Source organism: Heptranchias perlo, chromosome 27 (genome assembly GCF_035084215.1).
Source record: "Heptranchias perlo isolate sHepPer1 chromosome 27, sHepPer1.hap1, whole genome shotgun sequence".
Lineage (NCBI taxonomy): Eukaryota > Metazoa > Chordata > Chondrichthyes > Hexanchiformes > Hexanchidae > Heptranchias > Heptranchias perlo.
In genome coordinates this window covers 22,642,496-22,660,901 of record NC_090351.1, presented here as the reverse complement: position 1 = coordinate 22,660,901, position 18,406 = coordinate 22,642,496, and the positions used below count along the sequence as shown (strand labels likewise).

At 44.8% G+C, this 18,406-nt stretch overlaps 1 protein-coding gene across 2 annotated transcripts in view; it reads left to right on the top strand.

Moving 5' to 3' along the window:
* Positions 1-18,406, top strand: part of LOC137344693 (chemokine-like protein TAFA-5) — a 266,481-nt gene that overhangs the window by 70,178 nt on the left and 177,897 nt on the right. For both annotated transcript variants that reach the window (XR_010968439.1, XM_068007830.1), the window contains exon 2: positions 13,229-13,378. Coding sequence is in view for 1 of the 2 variants with exons in the window: in XM_068007830.1 (XP_067863931.1) it covers positions 13,229-13,378 (150 nt within the window). In the remaining variant the exon portion in view is untranslated. The remainder of the gene's footprint in view (positions 1-13,228; positions 13,379-18,406) is intronic.

The following is an 18,406-nucleotide window of genomic DNA, read 5'->3' as shown; positions in this document are numbered from 1 at the left end:
CGCTGGATCCCCCCCTTCCTGATTGTTGTCTCCCTGCTTCTCCCAGTCGCTCCTTTCCCTCCTGATTGCTTACCCCTTTCCACCGGTCCCTCCCCCTCCTTCCCAATAGCTTAATCCCCTCACCCAGTCACCCCATTCCTGCCCATTCGCTTACCCAACTCTTGCAAGACCTACCCGAGGGCCCGAAAATGAGTAGTTTGCTCGCCGGTCTGATGTAAATGTGGCCTGAGGCCCAATATCGGGCTGGCCTCGGGCGTACCCATTCCGGCGCAGGGATCGAACAAATTTCTAGACCGCAAACTTATACTTCCTCTCACAAACATGTTAATCCCACAGATTTTTTTTTTATTCGTTCATGGGATGTGGGCGTCGCTGGCAAGGCTAGCATTTATTGCCCATCCCCAATTGCCCTTGAGAAGGTGGTGGTGAGCTGCCTTGAACCGCTGCAGTCAGTGTGGTGAAAATTCTCCCACAGTGCTTTAGGTAGGGAGTTCCAGCATTTTGACCCAGCGACGATGAAGGAACGGCGATATATTTCCAAGTCGGGATGGTGTGTGACTTGGAGGGGAACATGCAGGTGGTGTTTTTCCCATGTGCCTGGTGCCCTTGTCCTTCCAGGTGGTAGAGGTCACGGGTTTGGGAGGTGCTGTCCAAGAAGCTTTGGCAAGTTGCTGCAGTGCATCCTGTAGATGGTACACACTGCAGCCACGATGTGCCGATGATGAAGGGAGTGAATGTTTAGGGTGGTGGATGGGGTGTCAATCAAGCTGGCTGCTTTGTCCTGGATGGTGTCGAGCTTCTTGAGTGTTGTTGGAGCTGCACTCATCCAGGCAAGTGGAGAGTACTCCATCACACTCCTGATTTGTGCCTTGTAGATGGTGGAAAGGATTTGGAGAGTCAGGAGGTGAGTCACTCGCCGCAGAATACCCAGCCTCTGACCTGCTCTTATAGCCACAGTATTTGTGGCTGGTCCAGTTAAGTTTCTGGTCAACGGCGAACCCCAGGATGTTGATGGTGGGGGTTTCGGCGATGGTAATGCCATTGAATGTCAAGGGGAGGTGGTTAGACTCTCTCTTGTTGGAGATGGTCATTGCCTGGCATTTGTCTGGTGCGAATGTTACTTGTCACTTATCAGCCCAAGGCTGGATGTTGTCCAGGTCTTGCTGCATACAGGCACGGACTGCATCGTTATCTGAGGGGTTGCGAATGGAACTGAACACTGTGCAATCATCAGCGAACATCCCCATTTCTGACCTTATGATGGAGGGAAGGTCATTGATGAAGCAACTGAAGATGATTGGGCCTAGGACACTGCCCTAAGGAACTCCTACAGCAATGTCCTGGGGTTAGGATGATTGGCCTCCAACAACCACTACCATCTTCCTTTGTGCTAGGTTTGACTCCAGCCACTGGAGAGTTTTCCCCCTGATTCCCATTGACTTCAATTTTACTCGGTCTCCTTGGTGCCACACTCGGTCAAATGCTGCCTTGATGTCAAGGGCAGTCACTCACACCTCACCACTGGAATTCAGCTGTTTTGTCCATGTTTGGATCAAGGCTGTAATGAGGTCTTGAGCCGAGTGGTCCTGGCGGAACCCAAACTGAGCATCGGTGAGCAAGTTATTGGTGAGTAAGTGCCACTTGATAGCACTGTCGACGACACCTTCCATCACTTTGCTGATGATTGAGAGTAGACTGATGGGGCGGTAATTGGCCGGATTGGATTTGTCCTGCTTTTTGTGGACAGGACATACCTGGGCAATTTTCCACATTGTCGGGTAGATGCCAGTGTTGTAGCTGTACTGGAACAGCTTGGCTAGAGGCGCAGGTAGTTCTGGAGCGCAAGTCTTCAGCACTACAGCCGAGATGTTGTCGGGGCCCGTATCCTTTGTTGTATCCAGTGCACTCAGCCTTTTCTTGATATCACGTGGAGTGAATCGAATTGGCTGAAGACTGGCTTCTGTGATGGTGGGGATATCGGCAAGAGACCAAGATAGATCATCCACTCGGCACTTCTGGCTGAAGATGGTTGCAAACGCTTCAGCCTTGTCTTTTGCACTCATATGCTGGACTCCGCCATCATTGAAGATGGGGATGTTTGCAGAGGCTCCTCCTCCCGTTAGTTGTTTAATTGCCCACCATCATTCACGACTGGATGTGGCAGGACTGCAGAGCTTTGATCTGATCCGTTGGTTGTGAAATCGCTGAGCTCTGTCTATAGCATGTTGCTTCCACTGTTTAGCATGCATGTAGTCCTGTGTTGTAGCTTTACCAGATTGGCACCTCATTTTTAGGTACGCCTGGTGCTGCTCCTGGCATGCTCTTCTACACTCTTCATTGAACCAGGGTTGATCCCCTGGCTTGTTGGTAATGGTAAAGTGAGCGATATGTCATGCCATTAGGTTACAGATTGTGCTGGAATACAATTCTGCTGCTGCTGATGGCCCACAGTGCCTCATCGATGCCCAGTTTTGAGCTACTAGATTTGTTCTAAATCTATCCCATTTAGAATGGTGGTAGTGTCATACAACACGTTGGGTGGTGTCCTCAGTGTGAAGATGGTTCTTCGTCTCCACAAGGACTGTGTGGTGGTCACTCCTTCCAATACTGTCATGGACAGATGCATCTGCAACAGATAGATTGGTGTGGACGAGGTCAAGTGGTTTTTCCCTTGTGTTGGTTCGCTCACCAACTGTCGCAGGCCCAGTCTGGCAGCTATGTCCTTCAGGACTCGGCCAGCTCGGTCAGTAGTGGTGCTACCGAGCCACTCTTGGTGATGGACATTGAAGTCCATTCTGTGCCCTTGCTACCCTCAGTGCTTCCTCCAAGTGGTGCTCAGGAGGAGGATTGATTCATTAGTTGAGGGAGGGCGGTAGGTGGTAATCAGCAGGAGGTTTCCTTGCCTATGTATGACCTGATGCCATGTGATTTCATGGGGTCCAGAGTCAATGTTGAGGACTCCCAGGGCCGGTGGGGCAGGACATACCCAGGGGTGGTGATGAAAGCGTTTGGGAGATTGGCTGAATGATTCTGTGAGTATGGCTGTGTCAGGCTGTTGCTTGACTAGTCTGTGGGACAGCTCTCCCAATTTTGGCACAAGTCCCCAGATGTTAGTGAGGAGGACTTTGCTGGGTCGACTGGGCTTGGTTTGCCTTTGTCGTGTCTGGTGCCTAGTGGTCTGATGCCGGGTGGTCTGTCTAGTTTTATTGCGCCTTAGGTTAACAAGTGATACAGCAGCATAGAAAATGACTCTCTGTTTATATTAATGTCAGTGATATTTGTCCTCTGATAAATTTTCTGTTGGGAAAATATTCCTAGATCAGCAATTTTTGATCACTGTTGTAGCTATTTGGAGATGCCATTATAAAATGTCAAAACAAATTACTAACCGATAACGCAATTCATTTTGAAATGATGCCAAATAATTGAGGTATATAATAAATCGCTAATCATCCTGAATATTATTTGAAAATGTTATCTTTTTTATGTCTGCCCAGGTCTGCTCCTCTTGTGTTTCTCTGCTGTCCTTGTTTATCTGAGACGACACAATGGCATGGCTTCTTGCAGTCCACTGTGAGTGATGCTTTCTGTCAAGTTGATAGAAGGCAGATGTTGTTAGGTTAAATATAACTCCCTGAGATGGAAAACATACCTGTATTCTGAGACCCTCCATCTTGAGATTAAAGGGGCAATTTTAACTCTTCATGATCGGTGGGAACAGAGTGGGGGAGCAGTTAAAATGGAACAGCTCCGTTTCCCATTCCATTGACGCCAGTCTACGATTTTAACGCCGTTGGTTTTGATAGTGGATGAGGCTCATCAATAAATACAAATTGGGGTCCCAAGTTGTACATGGGCCCCCAATGGAATTTTAACTGGCTGCTGAGCAATGCAGCCATCCTGTCAGGATAACCTGTCAGAAAGCCAGCAAGGCCCGCTAAGGTAAGTTAAAATAAATGTTCTTTAGTGGGGTCTGAAGAGCAGGAGCGCTTGCTGCCGGTGGTTGTCTTCTGATACCTGTCCTTCTCTGTTGACCAGCTGCCGCTTTCCGCCGGAAACGGCCGAGCAGTTGACCGGTGTGATTCAAATGAGGCCTGGCATTTAAAATCAAGCCCCTTTCCTGAACGGGATTGCCATCTACTCCTGGTGAGAGTTAAAATCAGCCCTTTAGTTGACAAATAGTGAGATTTACCCATTAAGAATGGTATAGTTTCAATGTCTGCCAAGGCAGACAACAACTGTGAGAGTCCAGTGTTCTATCACTTGACATGCATTCGTACTGTAGTAAGTGAATTGAGACTCAATTCCCACCATGTTTGCTTTGGGTTTGGAGAATTGATTCATATTAGAAACTCCATGACCTAATCTGAGTTTGTTGGATTTATCAGTCTGAATCCATTGGATGTTACATTGTAATAATGTTTGCATGGTGACATTGTGACATTCAGAGTGCTTGCACCAGAAGAACCATTTCAAGACACTGTGAAATAAAAATTTAAATGTAGTTAAAGTTTCTTATTTATTGGTGCATTTGAAGATAATGTGGAAATATTTAGCGATGCTGACAGATATATTTATAATTGTTTATTGGAGTGTCAAAAGGAAAGCCAAGTTGAAACTCAAGTGTTGATTGATAATCTGACCTGGCTAAAAGGAAAGTTTTAGTTAGGCTAAATAGTTTATCAGGGGAGGGACAATAATCTCTGAAGAAATACTTCCTATGCTAATGATGTGTGCATCCAAGTAAGTCACAAAGCGCAGGATGATGTCCATTTGCTGGAACGTGATGTTGGGACACAATCTGGGGCAGTGAAGAAAACAAAGGGAAATAGCAAGATCAGGAAATCAGTTTAAAGTTCCAAGATATTGAGAAATAAATTTGATATACTGTAGTTGAAATGATAATTTTGATGGCAAATAACAGCCAGAATTGCTCACTCAGTTTAACCAGATAAAAAACATGATCCTAATTGGATCAGACGGTGCTATTTTCTGGTGCATCCCCTCTCACTCATTTCTATCTTCATGCTGTTGCTTCGCTCCCCAAGGCTGCAACTCCCAACCTCCATCTGCTACTGTCACCTTCCCTGAGGACATTGTAACCAAATTTGAGATTGTTGCTTTTCTTCCCAGGTCAGTGCTAGTGTTATATTTCAGATTACCGTTAACCATTACTAACCGCCACACAAATATAATTGCTATGAAAAATGTCCAGAATAACTGAAAAAGCAACACATCCAACAGCTATGGTGCATAACATTTTAGTGATCCTAATGCAGTGAAATGATTTATGGGAAATGCATTCCCTCTATGAATGCTAATCTTCTTCATTTTTTCCACTGGCCATATTATACTGTACTGTACACTGAAAGATATTGCATCTGACAAGGAGGCATGTAGCGTGGGTCAGAAATAGTGACATTAAACTTAACATTTTTATAATATTTCTTTTGTCTTGCATGACTGTCATCTACTTTGTGACCATTGATTGTTTCTGTCAGTTATCTTCTTCCTCATTGGTAAAGAAAGAAAGACTTGCAATTATATAGCACCTTTCACGACCTCAGGATGTCCCAAAGCACTTTACAGCTAACGAAGTACTTTTGAAGTATAGTCACTGTTGCAATGTAGGAAATGCCAATTTGAGCACAGCAGAGCTTTGTTTTATAGTGATGTTGGTTGAGGGATAAATATTGGCCAGGAGAACTCCTCTGGGATCCCTTACTTCCACCTGAGAGGGCAAACAGGGCGCCTCGGTTTAACATCTCATCCGAAAGATACCACCTCAGACAGTGCAGCACTCCCTCAGTATTGCATTGGGGGTGTCAGCCTAGATTTTATGCTCAAATCTCTGGTGTGGGGCTTGAACCCACAAACTTCTGACTCAGAGGCGAGACGGCAACCAACTGAGTCACGACTGACACCTAAAGGCTTAAGGCTGTTTAGGGTATATCTTCCATTCCACATGGGCAAGTGGGAGCTGGGAAATGGGGCAGAGATCAATATGCTGGATCTCCGCCAATTCTGCACAATGTACAATCTTCCAATTGACCTTTTAGGTCACTTTAACGGGCTTTCACACAAGATATGTTAAGAGCTTCGTTAAAATATTGAAATGACACAATAATGAGTGCAAGTGGAATTTCCTGATTTTTGTGCAGAAAATCGTGATGCGCTTAATTCACCCATATGCAATGAATGATGAGGTCAGGCTGTTTCTAGGCAGATAACAAGTGACAACTTAAAGGGAGGCCACTGAAGTTTTCACAAAAGTGGATTTTTACAGTGGATTTCTGAGAGCTGGATTTCTAAGTTTTTTTGCTCATCAGCATTTGATTACTCCAATTAAAAGTTAGAATATGGGAATTTTGTTGGATATTCCTGTCTTTGTGTTGTTTTGAAGAAATTGAAAGAAGTGATGCCATGCAGATTGCAGCATAGGTGGACTAACTTCAGCCATGCAGATATGTGTACAGACCCAGGTACACCTGTCTGAGGGAAATTCACTTCACCTGGGATGCAGTGATTATGTTGTACAATCTGTAAGATGCTGATCTGCAGATAGACTCCACCACAGGGACAACACTGCCAGTAGCAGTCAATGGCATCACAGCTCTGAACACATATGCCTTAGAAAAAAAAACTTGCATTAAAAAGCACATTGACAACCTCAGGACATCCAAAATCACTTCACAGCAGTTTATGCTTGATTTTCATTCCAAACTATTGCAGGGGACATCACCAACATTCTCAATCTGCAGTGCAGAGATGCATCAGGCAGATCACCAATGTGTTTTCCCTTGCAAACAACGCCTCCATCCTTTCTCTGTTGAAAACTGGCAACCGAATGAGAGGGCCCTGCAATGTTTCCACATCACAGCATTCTCGAAGTCCAGGGTATTATTGATGGCACCCATATGGTTCTCTGGACCTCAAAAACATAGCCATAGCCTTCATGAAATCCAGCTCTCAGAAATCCACTGTAAAAATCCACTTTTGTGAAAACTTCATGAACTGCAAGGGGTTCCACTTCATCATGTGTAGTGTGCAAATGGTTAATGACCAGTAACACAGGATTGTGCAGGTTACTGCCTGCTTCCAGATAGAATCATAGAATCAAAGAAAGGTTACAGCATGGAAGGAGGCCATTCAGCTCATCGAGTCCGTGCCGGCTCTATGCAAGAGCAATTCAGCTAGTCCCACTCCCCCACCCTATCCCTGCAAATTTTTTCCTTTCAATTACGTATCTTTACCAAGGAAGAAGATGCTGCCAGAGTCTCAGTAAAGGAAGATGTAGTTGAGATACCGGTTGGACTAATAATTAATAAAAGGCTAGCTGTACTTAAAGTAGATATTTCACCCGGTCCGGATGGGATGCATCCTAGGTTGCTGAGGGAAGTAAGGGTGGAAATTACGGTGGTACTGGCCATAATCTTCCAAACATCCTTTAATGCAGAAAAATGCAAAGTGATGTATTTCAGTAGGAAGAATGAGGAGAGGCAATATAAACTAAAGGGCACAATTCTAAAAGGGGTACAGGAACAGAGAGATCCAGGGGTATATGTGCACAAATCGTTGAAGGTGGCAGGGCAGGTTGAGAAAGCGATTAAAAAAGCATACAGGATCCTGGGCTTTATAAATAGAGACATAGGGGTCGATTTTAGGATGGCTGAGCGGGTGTGTTGGGGGCGGGGAGGCTCGTAAAATCGGGGAATCCTGGAGCAGGTCCGGAGCCCAGCTCCAACCCACCCACTTCCGCGTTCCCCAATGACGTGTTTGGGTGCGCGCACAGCTCCCGCATGCGGGACTCCCACCGGCAATTAAAGCCGTCGGGATGACAATTTAAATACTTACCTAGTAGAGGTACTTGACAGACCTCATTGACAGGAAATTTTGGCAGGGGTGCAATTTTCATGGATCCTCAGCATGTTTCCTGTGCTGCGGGAAACATTCCCTGTTGGATAGACGTGTTTCAGTCAGCAGCCAGTGGGAGATGCAAAGGATTTTTTGACAGTTAGGGGGATTACCTCATTTATTGCAGCAGGGCACTCTGTCACTTCAGACAAAGTTTTGGCTGCAACACCTTTGTCTTTCCACTCAAAATTCTTAATTTATACCCTAAACTCTGCTGTGCAAACACATTCACCTACTTTGCGAACCCCCTCAAACTCACACCGTCAGGATGGGGGGGGTGCCATGGCTGCATTCATCACTTCATCCGAGGACGAGCAACATCACCAGCCTCGCCAGGCACGCCATCCACCTCCACCACGTGAAGCTCCACAACACAGTTCTGCGTCTCAGTCACCTGCACAAAATAGTCGTGCAACTACACATACACCCACTGTAGAGTGACCCAATGGGTGGCTTCAAGTGTGGGTGTTCATGGAGAACCTCATGAAAGGGACTTATTGCACGAGCTAGTCAAGAATGGCCAAGACGTGGCAGTAGTGGTGACAATATAATATTTAATGTGAGTTGAACCAAAATCAAATATAAATAAAAAACATGACAAACCGTCAAACACCCTTGTGCATCCCCTTTGTGCTCACAAAACCTTTGCCTTACACTTCCTACTATTCATACGTGATGCATCCCCTGTGGCTGCAGCAGAGGCAGTGGCAGGTTGGGTGAGGGTGACCGTGAAAGACATGCATCAGATGGTGAGTTTGAGACAGAGCCATGAGATTGTATGAGGATTGGGTTGAGTGGTAGCGGTGGGATGAGTACTGGGGAGGTGAGTAAGTGCAGGTAAGTTTGAGGATGAGGTTTGAGTGGGTGTGAGGAGTGATGTGATAGAGTAGTGTTGGCAGTGCAGAAGGAGTTGTGAGATGGCGGTGGTGATGTGGCAGACTGAGTGTAGGAGAATGAGTAAGTGTACTCACTTTGGCTGACCTAGTTAGGTCATTGAAGCGATTCCTGCACTGTATCCAGGTGCGGGATATGTTGCTGGTGCTGCTGACCTACTCTGCCACCTCGAGCCAGGCCTTCTTGGTGGCAGAGGCAGGCCACTTCCTCCCGTCCGCCGGGTAGAAGATCTCCCTCCTCCTCCTCACCCCATCCAGTAAGACCTGGAGTGAGGCATCATTAAACCTGGGAGCAGCCTTTCCCCTGGGCTGCTCCATGCTGTAATTTTGGCTGTTTGCTGCAGGAGCAGCATTGGAGGTCTGCCCCTTTAAATAGGGCTCCTCCAGCTGACAGCCTGTGATGCAGGTGCACAGTCCGACAACTGCGCAGGTTTCCAACGGGAAACCCAGAAGCCAAGGTAAGTGGCTTCAATTTACTCGTGATCGCGTGGGGAACCCACCGATTTTACTGGGCGGGTTAGCCACGCGCCCAGTCGACCCCTCCCGCTGCCAACCCGCTTCCCGGGTAATATCGGGGCCATAGAGTACAAAAGCAAGGAAGTTATGATGAACCTTTATAAAACACTGGTTCGACCATAACTGGGGTATTGTGTCCAGTTCTGGGCACCGCACTTTAGGAAAGATGTGAAGGCCTTAGAGAGAATGCAGAAAAGATTTACTAGAATGATTCCAGAGACGAAGGACTTTAGTTATGTGGATAGACTGGAGAAGCTAGGGTTGTTCTCATTGGAACAGAGAAGGTTGAGAGGAGATTTGATAGAGGTATTGAAAATCATGAAGGGTCTAGACAGAGTAGATAGAGAGAATCTGTTCCCATTGGCGGTAGGGTTAAGAACCAAAGGTCATAGATTTAAGGTGATTGACAAAAGAACCAAACGTGACATGAGGAAAAACTTTTTTACGCAGCGAGTGGTTAGGATCTGAATTGCACTGCTACGGAGGGCGGGGGTGGTGGAGGCAGATGGCTTTCAAAAGAAGCCATGATGCCTTCATTTTAAAACTATATTCCATACCTAGGCTATTTGAAGGAGAAGGCAGATGCAAAGGATGACTCCCAGCAAACCAAGGCCACCCTCTTCAGCCTTAGCTCATGACACCATTTAGAAAACATGAAAAACAGCTGAACAAAGATACAAAGAGGTCCATGCAGTCACCAGAACCTTTATCAAACATGCTATACACATCTTGAAGTAGTGCTTTGAATGACCTGACATATCAAATCATTTTATAATGCACTCATGCCAGGATCTCAAAGATTGCTGTAATTTGTTGCATGTTGCAATGTGTTCCCAACAAGTGTGCTGCTATTTGTTGGATGAAGTGCCAGATGCAGGGTGCTGTGAATTGCTAGGTTACTGGCCATCTGGGCAAGTCAGGCTGGTTCTTTCTGGTTGTCTATAGAAGTAGATGAGTAACGTATGTTAGAATGCTATCTGTAAGACAGCCCTTCAAACGGTGCTTACATGGCTTTATTGTGTGTGTCATGATGATATGTTGGGAATGCTTGTGAATGAATGAGTAAAGGAAGAAACAATAACTGGAAGTGAATGATACAATCCTAACCTTCAGAGAGGCATCACATTCCTCTACTCTCTGGCCTCAGAATGTTCAGCATTTTCAAAGGGATTTAAGTCTTTAAAATGACAGGGTCTTCCTACCACTCATAATCTTTTACCATCTGTTACATGCTGCCTTGTTCTACAAGCAGAGAAGTAACGATGAGTCATTGGAAGTTTGAAGACATCATAGAATGATACTGTAGAATGTATGAGTAAATGAACAAACATCATGCAGCTATGTTTTGTTGTAAGCTTGCTTTGTGGCTTCATGTTTCCAAATACAAATACAACAATAGTTCCAATTTGAATTGGCAGCAATGAAGTGTGCCCTGCTGAAGTGTGGGTGTGCACGTGAAACTTTGAAAGACTGTAATGTTTTCTGAGGACTTAGCATGTCACAGTGTAACAAGTTGAGATGAGTTACTCCTTTCAACATGCACATTTTGCCTTTCAACTTGATATAAAGAAGACTAGTCAGCCTTACTTTGGTAGACTTCCTGAGGCTATGAAATTTTTCCTCATTTGGGTATTGGACATAACATGAACTCATTGGGCCTTCTATCCTGAAGTTGAGTGCACACTTTTGTCTATGGGGAGGATACCCTGGAGACCCAAATAGAGCAATCTTCTGTTCCCACGCTTCTTGCAGAAATACCTCTAAAACATTTGGTTTGGAAGAAGTCCTAAACTGTTCTTCAGCTATCTGTACTTTAGTCCAACAAAATTCTCGGGGCAAAGATTTCCTTACTAGTTAGCAAGAAATACAGCCACATTAAATCGCAGCCTTTTAAGAATTGCAGCTGAGCACAATTTCCCAATCTGCGACTAATCGTGATCCCCAACTAGCAGGCCTAATTTGGGTTGAGAGCTTACTATAAATATTTAATTAGGCCAGTTTCAGAACATCAAGTGAGGTTTCAACGAGTGCAAAGCTTGTTGAGCTACTGTCTCACCCCTTCATGACCAGAAAGTATGCCCTTGTGTGTTTTTCCCTTTTTAATTGGTTCTTTTTTACTTTAGTTAGTTATTCATTTTACAGAAAATTATTCAACCAATTAAAACATTTTCATCCTATCACATTCCATCATAAACATGGACTACAGCGGTTCAAGAAGGCGGCTCACCACCACCTTCTCAAGGGCAATTAGGGATGGGCAATAAATGCTGGCCTTGCCAGCGACGCCCACGTCCCATGAATGAATATAAAAAAAATCTTCAAGATATAATTCCTCATCCAGCCATAATAAAACTCTAAAATAACATTTACCACGTAAAAACAGATTTTTTTTTGACAGTTGCAAATAACTATAAATGTAGCTTTAACAACCTCGTCTTCCCTTTTTCTACAAACAATATAGGGCACTGCAACAGGCCTCTGAATTTCCTGGACTCTGGAAATACCCTGAGACTGATATGTTGATATTTTAGATATAACCATAAGGTACATATTTTGAATAGTTTTACTGGATGCGGCACCCAAGAGTAGCTTGCTGTTTGATTCCCCGAGGTGGCAGAAAAATGCAGATCCCAATGTTACCTATGTGCATTATTCTTAAATCTTGAACACCTCTCTACTTGTATTGTTGACACCTGAGCTGTCCATATAACATGGTTCGCCTTGTGTAAACAGATTCAAATTTACTGAATGAATGGTTTTGACCAATTTTTTAATGGCTTAAGGGATTACTTTGATGTATCTTAGTCTCAGCACCACCTTCAGTGTGAAAAACATTAATAGGGAAACTGCAATTCCCCACCCAATGCACAAAAACACGATAGCAGATGAAGAGGACAGTAGCCCAACAGCAAAAGAGAAGGCTGATTCCAGGAATAACATGACATTTAGAGACCTTGGGCAGCAGCAACCTTAACCCCATTTGGTTGTGCAAACATGCTCTTCAAGCACTTGCGGTCCACTATCTGTCCTGTCTGAATATACACACATTATATAAAGGAAAGGGTGACTCAGTTGGTGGGAACTGACTACTGACTGCCAATGGGATCATGAAACCTTTGTTGAAGACTCCTCTGGTTGCCAACATCATGATGGTTGTCACTGTGGCAGATTACTCAGTAGCGGAGGTGCAGTCTAATGGCACCTTCGTGGAGGGCACTGGGCTGATCCCATAAAAGCAACAAAAACTGGTTAAGCAGCTAATGAAGCTGAGCTGATACAACGGGTGCCACATGTAGTAAAAGTATTTAAGATGTGCATGCACCTTGTCATATCTAAAATATCAATATATTAACTATATGAAACAGAAGTGCCTCAAATATTTAAGAGCCGTCATCAACAGAAACATCATCTTCAGTTTTTTGCAGGATATGAGCTAACAGTTGATCTGCAGCATGTCACAGTCATCTGTTGCAGGGGCTTAAAATAGCGGACTTGTTGGGGAAGGGAAGATGGCCTGTTAATGAGGTTCTGAGAGTTCTGTTGAGGTGAGCGGAGCCAGAGAGACAGAGAAAGCGGGGGCTTCTCTGGATTATGGGGGATAATTGCTGTTGAGTTTATGCAACATTGTATCCTCTGAGTCACTGTTAGCAATTCTGTGGGAGATCCACTAGAATCTTTTAATATTTGAAAGATATCTTCACTGTATTTCAAGAAATGGTACTTTCAGGCTAACTACAATCAGACTCTTGATGAGGAAACTCAAGGTGAAACTCTAGTGTTGACTGACAATCTGACTTTGGCTTCCTCAGAGAGTGACAATTTTGTCAGTTTAAGTTGGGTCATCAGGCATGAGCTGAGGGTTAAAATACCTAACATTGATTCCTGTGTTATGTGTTTTGTTCTAGGTCAGCTGGCTGTGGGTACATGTGAAATAGTTACCTTGGACAGAGATAGTAGTCAACCACGGAGAACAATAGCCAGACAAACAGCACGATGTGCTTGTAGGAGAGGGCAGATTGCTGGCACAACGAGAGCCAAGCCAGCCTGTGTGGATGGTAAGTGACAGACAGCTGCTAATGGAAAAACAGGGAACCATCTGAAATGTATATACTGTTGGCTGTTTTATGATCACATTGTACCTTAGGTGCCAATACTGAATAATGTTTCTTGAAAATTCAATAATCGTTATTAAAAGCTGAGAGGGCTGTCCAGGAGCAGGGCAGGGGTTGGAATTTATAGGACAGTTTTTTTTGCATCTTGCCTGCCTCCATACCCTGACAAAGCAGCCTGGCTTATTAAAAACTAATATTAAACTCTTTGTAATAACGCTGTGATTAGAAACCTCTAAATATTAATTAAAAGACACCAAACAACTCTTCAACTGCTTCATCTTGACTCCTCATCTGGAGATATACTGTCCATGTCTAGAGATTATTAGATGCCTAAAGTTTAGTTTATTTGAACCATAATACATTAAAATTACATTAACAGTTATACAAACCAATGCCCCTTTAGGGGTAGAAATTTGTCTTGGGCATTGACGCAAAATGGGTGGGATCACGTTGGCCACCTGATATTCAATTCCATCGAAGTCAATGAAACAGAATATCGGGCGGGGCATATAAAGGGCGGGTGGGGTGTGTAACGGGTGGGACGGGCGTATCATGAGCAGGCGATGTAATACTGCCCGTTTTGCAATGCCATACAACCCGAATTTCTACCCAGGGTATGCTACTGAGTTGATGAGTTACCTCTTCTTGCCAAATCATTAAAGAGGAAGTCAGAAACCATGAACTAACATCATTTCATTAATACATTTATGATAACATAATTAATAGCATCTCAATACTAACATTAAAGAGTACACAAGAAACGTAAGCAGATGTTATTAACTGACAGAATTAGTAACCTTATGGTGTGGATTTGCTGCTGCCTCTGGAGGTTGCTTGACACTGTGAAACTCTTTTCCATATTCAGTACATTTATATGATGTTTCTTAGTTTCTTAGCTGTTGCTGACAGGTCCACTGAGGCCTAAAATTACACAACACAGTTTTGAAAAGTGTGCACTATAGTTCAGCTACGGAAAATGGGTCATTCTCGGGATCACAACATTTTTGCAAAGAATGCATTCCGTTTTAGTCCGTTAAAGACACAGCTGAAAACTCTGCCTCACAGAGCGGCTGCCGTTACCTCACTGCTGTTTCACCCACACATCCGAAGACTCTGATTCCCAATGGCAAAGTACTGAAATAACAACTGAACAGAATTGGCTCAAAAATGGAATTTGGCAACTCTTCCTTTAATTCTGTGGATGAGTTGAAAATGTTCTAGCTATATGTCTCTGATGGCTCCCTCCCGCGCACCTCTCACTGCTCTTCATGTCCCTCCCACGGCTCCAGTTCTCCACACCCCTCCCATGGCTCCAGTTCCCCACACCCCTTCCACGGCTCCAGTTCCTCATGTGCTTCTATCGGCTACAGCTCCCCGTGTGCTCCCCGAGGCCATATGGGTTGAGCTAAGAAATAAAAAAGGGGCAGTCACACTACTAGAAGTGTACTATAGACCCCCGAATAGCGAAAGGGAGATAGAAGAACAAATAAGTAGGCAAATTTCTGAATGCAAAAATAAGAGGGCAATAATAGTACGGGACTTCAATTACCCTAACATCAACTGGGATTCAAACAGTGTGAGGGGCACAGAGGGCGCAAAATTCTTGATTGGTGTCCAGGAGAACTTTTTTAGCCAGTTCGTGACAAACCCAACAAGAGGGGATGCAATTCTAGATTTAGTCCTGGGAAATGAAGATGGGCAAGTGGGTGAAGTGACAGTGGGTGACCATATTGGGGATAGTGACCACAATTCAGTTAGTTTTAGCATTATTATGGAAAAGGACAGAGTTAAATCAGGAGTAAATGTTTTAAATTGGGGGAAGGCAAATTTTACAGAACTAAGAGGTGAATTGGCAGAAGTGGACTAGACACAACTACTTGAGGAGAAATCAGTGGCAAGCCAGCAGGAGGCACTAAAAAGTGAAATTCTACGGGTACAATGCAGACACGTCCCCTCAAAGAAAAAGGGTGGCACTGCCAAATTTAGAGCCGCCTGGTTGTCTAGAAGTATACAGGGCAAGATAAAGCAGAAAAAGAAAGCTTATGACTGTCACAGAAAACTAAATACTGCAGAAAGCCTAGAGGAGTACAGAAAGTACAGGGATGATGTAAAAAAGGAAATAAGGAAAGCAAAGAGAGGGCGTGAAAATATATTAGCTAGTAAGATTAAAGAAAACCCAAAGATGTTTTATCAGTACATTAAGAACAAGAGGATAGCGAAGGAAAAGGTGGAACCCATCAGGGATGATAAGGGTAACTTATGTGTAGAAGCAGAGGATGTGGGTAAGGTTTTAAATGAATATTTTGTCTCCGTATTCACAAAGGAAAGGGATGATCCGGACGTAGTAGTTAAAGAGGAGATGTGTGAAATATTGGATAAGGTAAATGTAATGAGAGGAAGTACTGGAGGGACTGGAATCCTTGAAAGTTGATAAGTCACCAGGGCCGGATGGATTGTTTCCTAGGCTATTGAAGGAAGCCAGGGAGGAAATAGCAGATGCTCTGAGGATCATTTTCCAATTCTCACAAGATACAGGGGAGGTACCGGAGGACTGGAAGACTGCAAACATAGTATCATTGTTTAAAAAGGGTACGAGGGAAAGGCCGAACAATTATAGGCCGGTCAGTCTTACCTCGGTGGTGGGCAAACTAGTAGAATCAATACTGAGAGATAGGATAAACTGTCACTTGGAAAGGCATGGCTTAATCAGGGATAGTCAGCATGGATTTGTTCAGGGAAGGTCATGCCTTACAAATCTTTGAGGAAGTGACCAGGAGGATTGATGAGGATAGTGCAGCGGATGTTGTCTACATGGATTTTAGTAAGGCATTTGACAAGGTCTCACATGGCAGACTGGTCAGAAAGGTAAAAGCCCATGGGATACAGGGAAAGGAGGTGAATTGGATCCAAAATTGGCTCAGTAACAGGAAACAAAGGGTAAAAGTCGATGGATGTCTTTGCGAATGGAAATCCGTTTCCAGTGGTGTGCCACAGGGATCAGTGTTGGGTCCCTTGCTGTTTGTAGTATATTAATGATTTGGACTTGAATGTAGGGGGTATGATTGGCAAATTTGCACAAAAATTGGCCGTGTAGTTGATGGTGAAGAGGATAGCTGTCGACTCCAAGAAGATATCAATGGGTTGGTGGAGTGGGTGGAAAAGTGGCAAATAGAGTTCAACCCGGAGAGGTGTGAGGCAATGCACTTAGTGTGGGCAAACAGTAAACGGGAATGTATTGAGAGCGGTAGAGGAAGTGAGGGACCTTGGAGTGCATGTGCACAGATCCCTGAAGATAGCAGCACAGGTAGATAAGGTTGTGGAGAAGGCATACGGAATGCTCTCCATTATTAGCTGAGGTATAGAATACAAAAGCAGGGACGTAATGATGGAACTGTATAAAACGCTGGTAAGGCCACAGCTGGAATATTGTGCGCAGTTCTGGTCACCACATTACAGGAAGGACGTAATTGTTCTGGAGAGAGTGCAGAGAAGATTTACAAGAATGTTGCCAGGGCTTGAAAATTGCAGCTATGAGGAGAGATTGGATAGGCTGAGGTTGTTTTCCTTGGAGCAGAGGAGGCTGAGGGGAGACTTGATTGAGGTGTACAAAATTATGAGGGGCCCAGATAGAGTAGACAGGAAGTACCTGTTTCCCCTAGCGGAGAGTTCAAGAACTAGAGGACATAGATTTAAGCTGATTGGCGGAACGATTAGAGGAGACATGAGAAAAACTTTATTACTCAGAGGGTGGTGGGTGTATGGAATTCGCTGCCCGAATTAGTGGTAGAGGCAGGGACCCTCAACTCTTTTAAAAAGTACCTGGACCTGAACCTAAAGTGCTGTAAGCTGCAGGGCTATGTGTGCCTCTATCGACTCCAGCTCCCCGTGTGCCTCTGTCGACTCCAGCTCCCCGTGTGCCTCTATCGACTCCAGCTCCCCGTGTGCCTCTATCGACTCCAGCTCCCCGTGTGCCTCTATCGACTCCAGCTCCCCGTGTGCCTCTGTCGACTCCAGCTCCCCGTGTGCCTCTGTCGACTCCAGCTCCCCGTGTGCCTCTGTCGACTCCAGCTCCCCGTGTGCCTCTGTCGACTCCAGCTCCCCGTGTGCCTCTGTCGACTCCAGCTCCCCGTGTGCCTCTGTCGACTCCAGCTCCCCGTGTGCCTCTGTCGACTCCAGCTCCCCGTGTGCCTCTGTCGACTCCAGCTCCCCGTGTGCCTCTATCGACTCCAGCTCCCCGTGTGCCTCTATCGACTCCAGCTCCCCGTGTGCCTCTATCGACTCCAGCTCCCCATGTGCCTCTATCGACTCCAGCTCCCCGTGTGCCTCTATCGACTCCAGCTCCCCATGTGCTTCTGTCAACTCCAGCTCCCCGTGTGCCTCTATCAGCTCCAGCTTTCAGCAAATTCACCTGATGTCTTTGCTTTCTTTCTCCTTTGATGAACTCCTTTTATTAACTTTCGTGGTGCTTCTTCAAACATTTTCCTCCTTTCTTCCATTATATCCATTTTGTTCACTGGAGTAGGTTGAGCCTGCTTGTGTTTCATTAGTGGTTTCTTATCAGAAGGCCTTTTTTGATTTTATAGTCAATGGGATTGACTGCTGGTTTAGTGATTTTTCTGTGTAGATCCTGAAACTGGACCTGGTCCTTTAACTGCTAAGTGGCAAATAACTGGCTTTGGAGCATGATGCAGAACTACATGACCAAATTCTCTAACCATCAGATCAGGTGAAAACAATCTTTCAATTCTGGATAGAAATATAAAGCAGTAAGCTGAATGATAGCCTTCCCCATAGATTCCTTTTCAACATCTGCGATGTTATGCAGATCATAGAAATGATGAAGAGATATAGGTGGATAAGGTCCATGGATGATTTTTAGCACCAACCTTTTCATGTTGCCAGTTTTAAATGCATGCTTTAGAGTGATCATTCCATAAGGGCACAGCCCACAGCCTAAATATTACTTTTGAT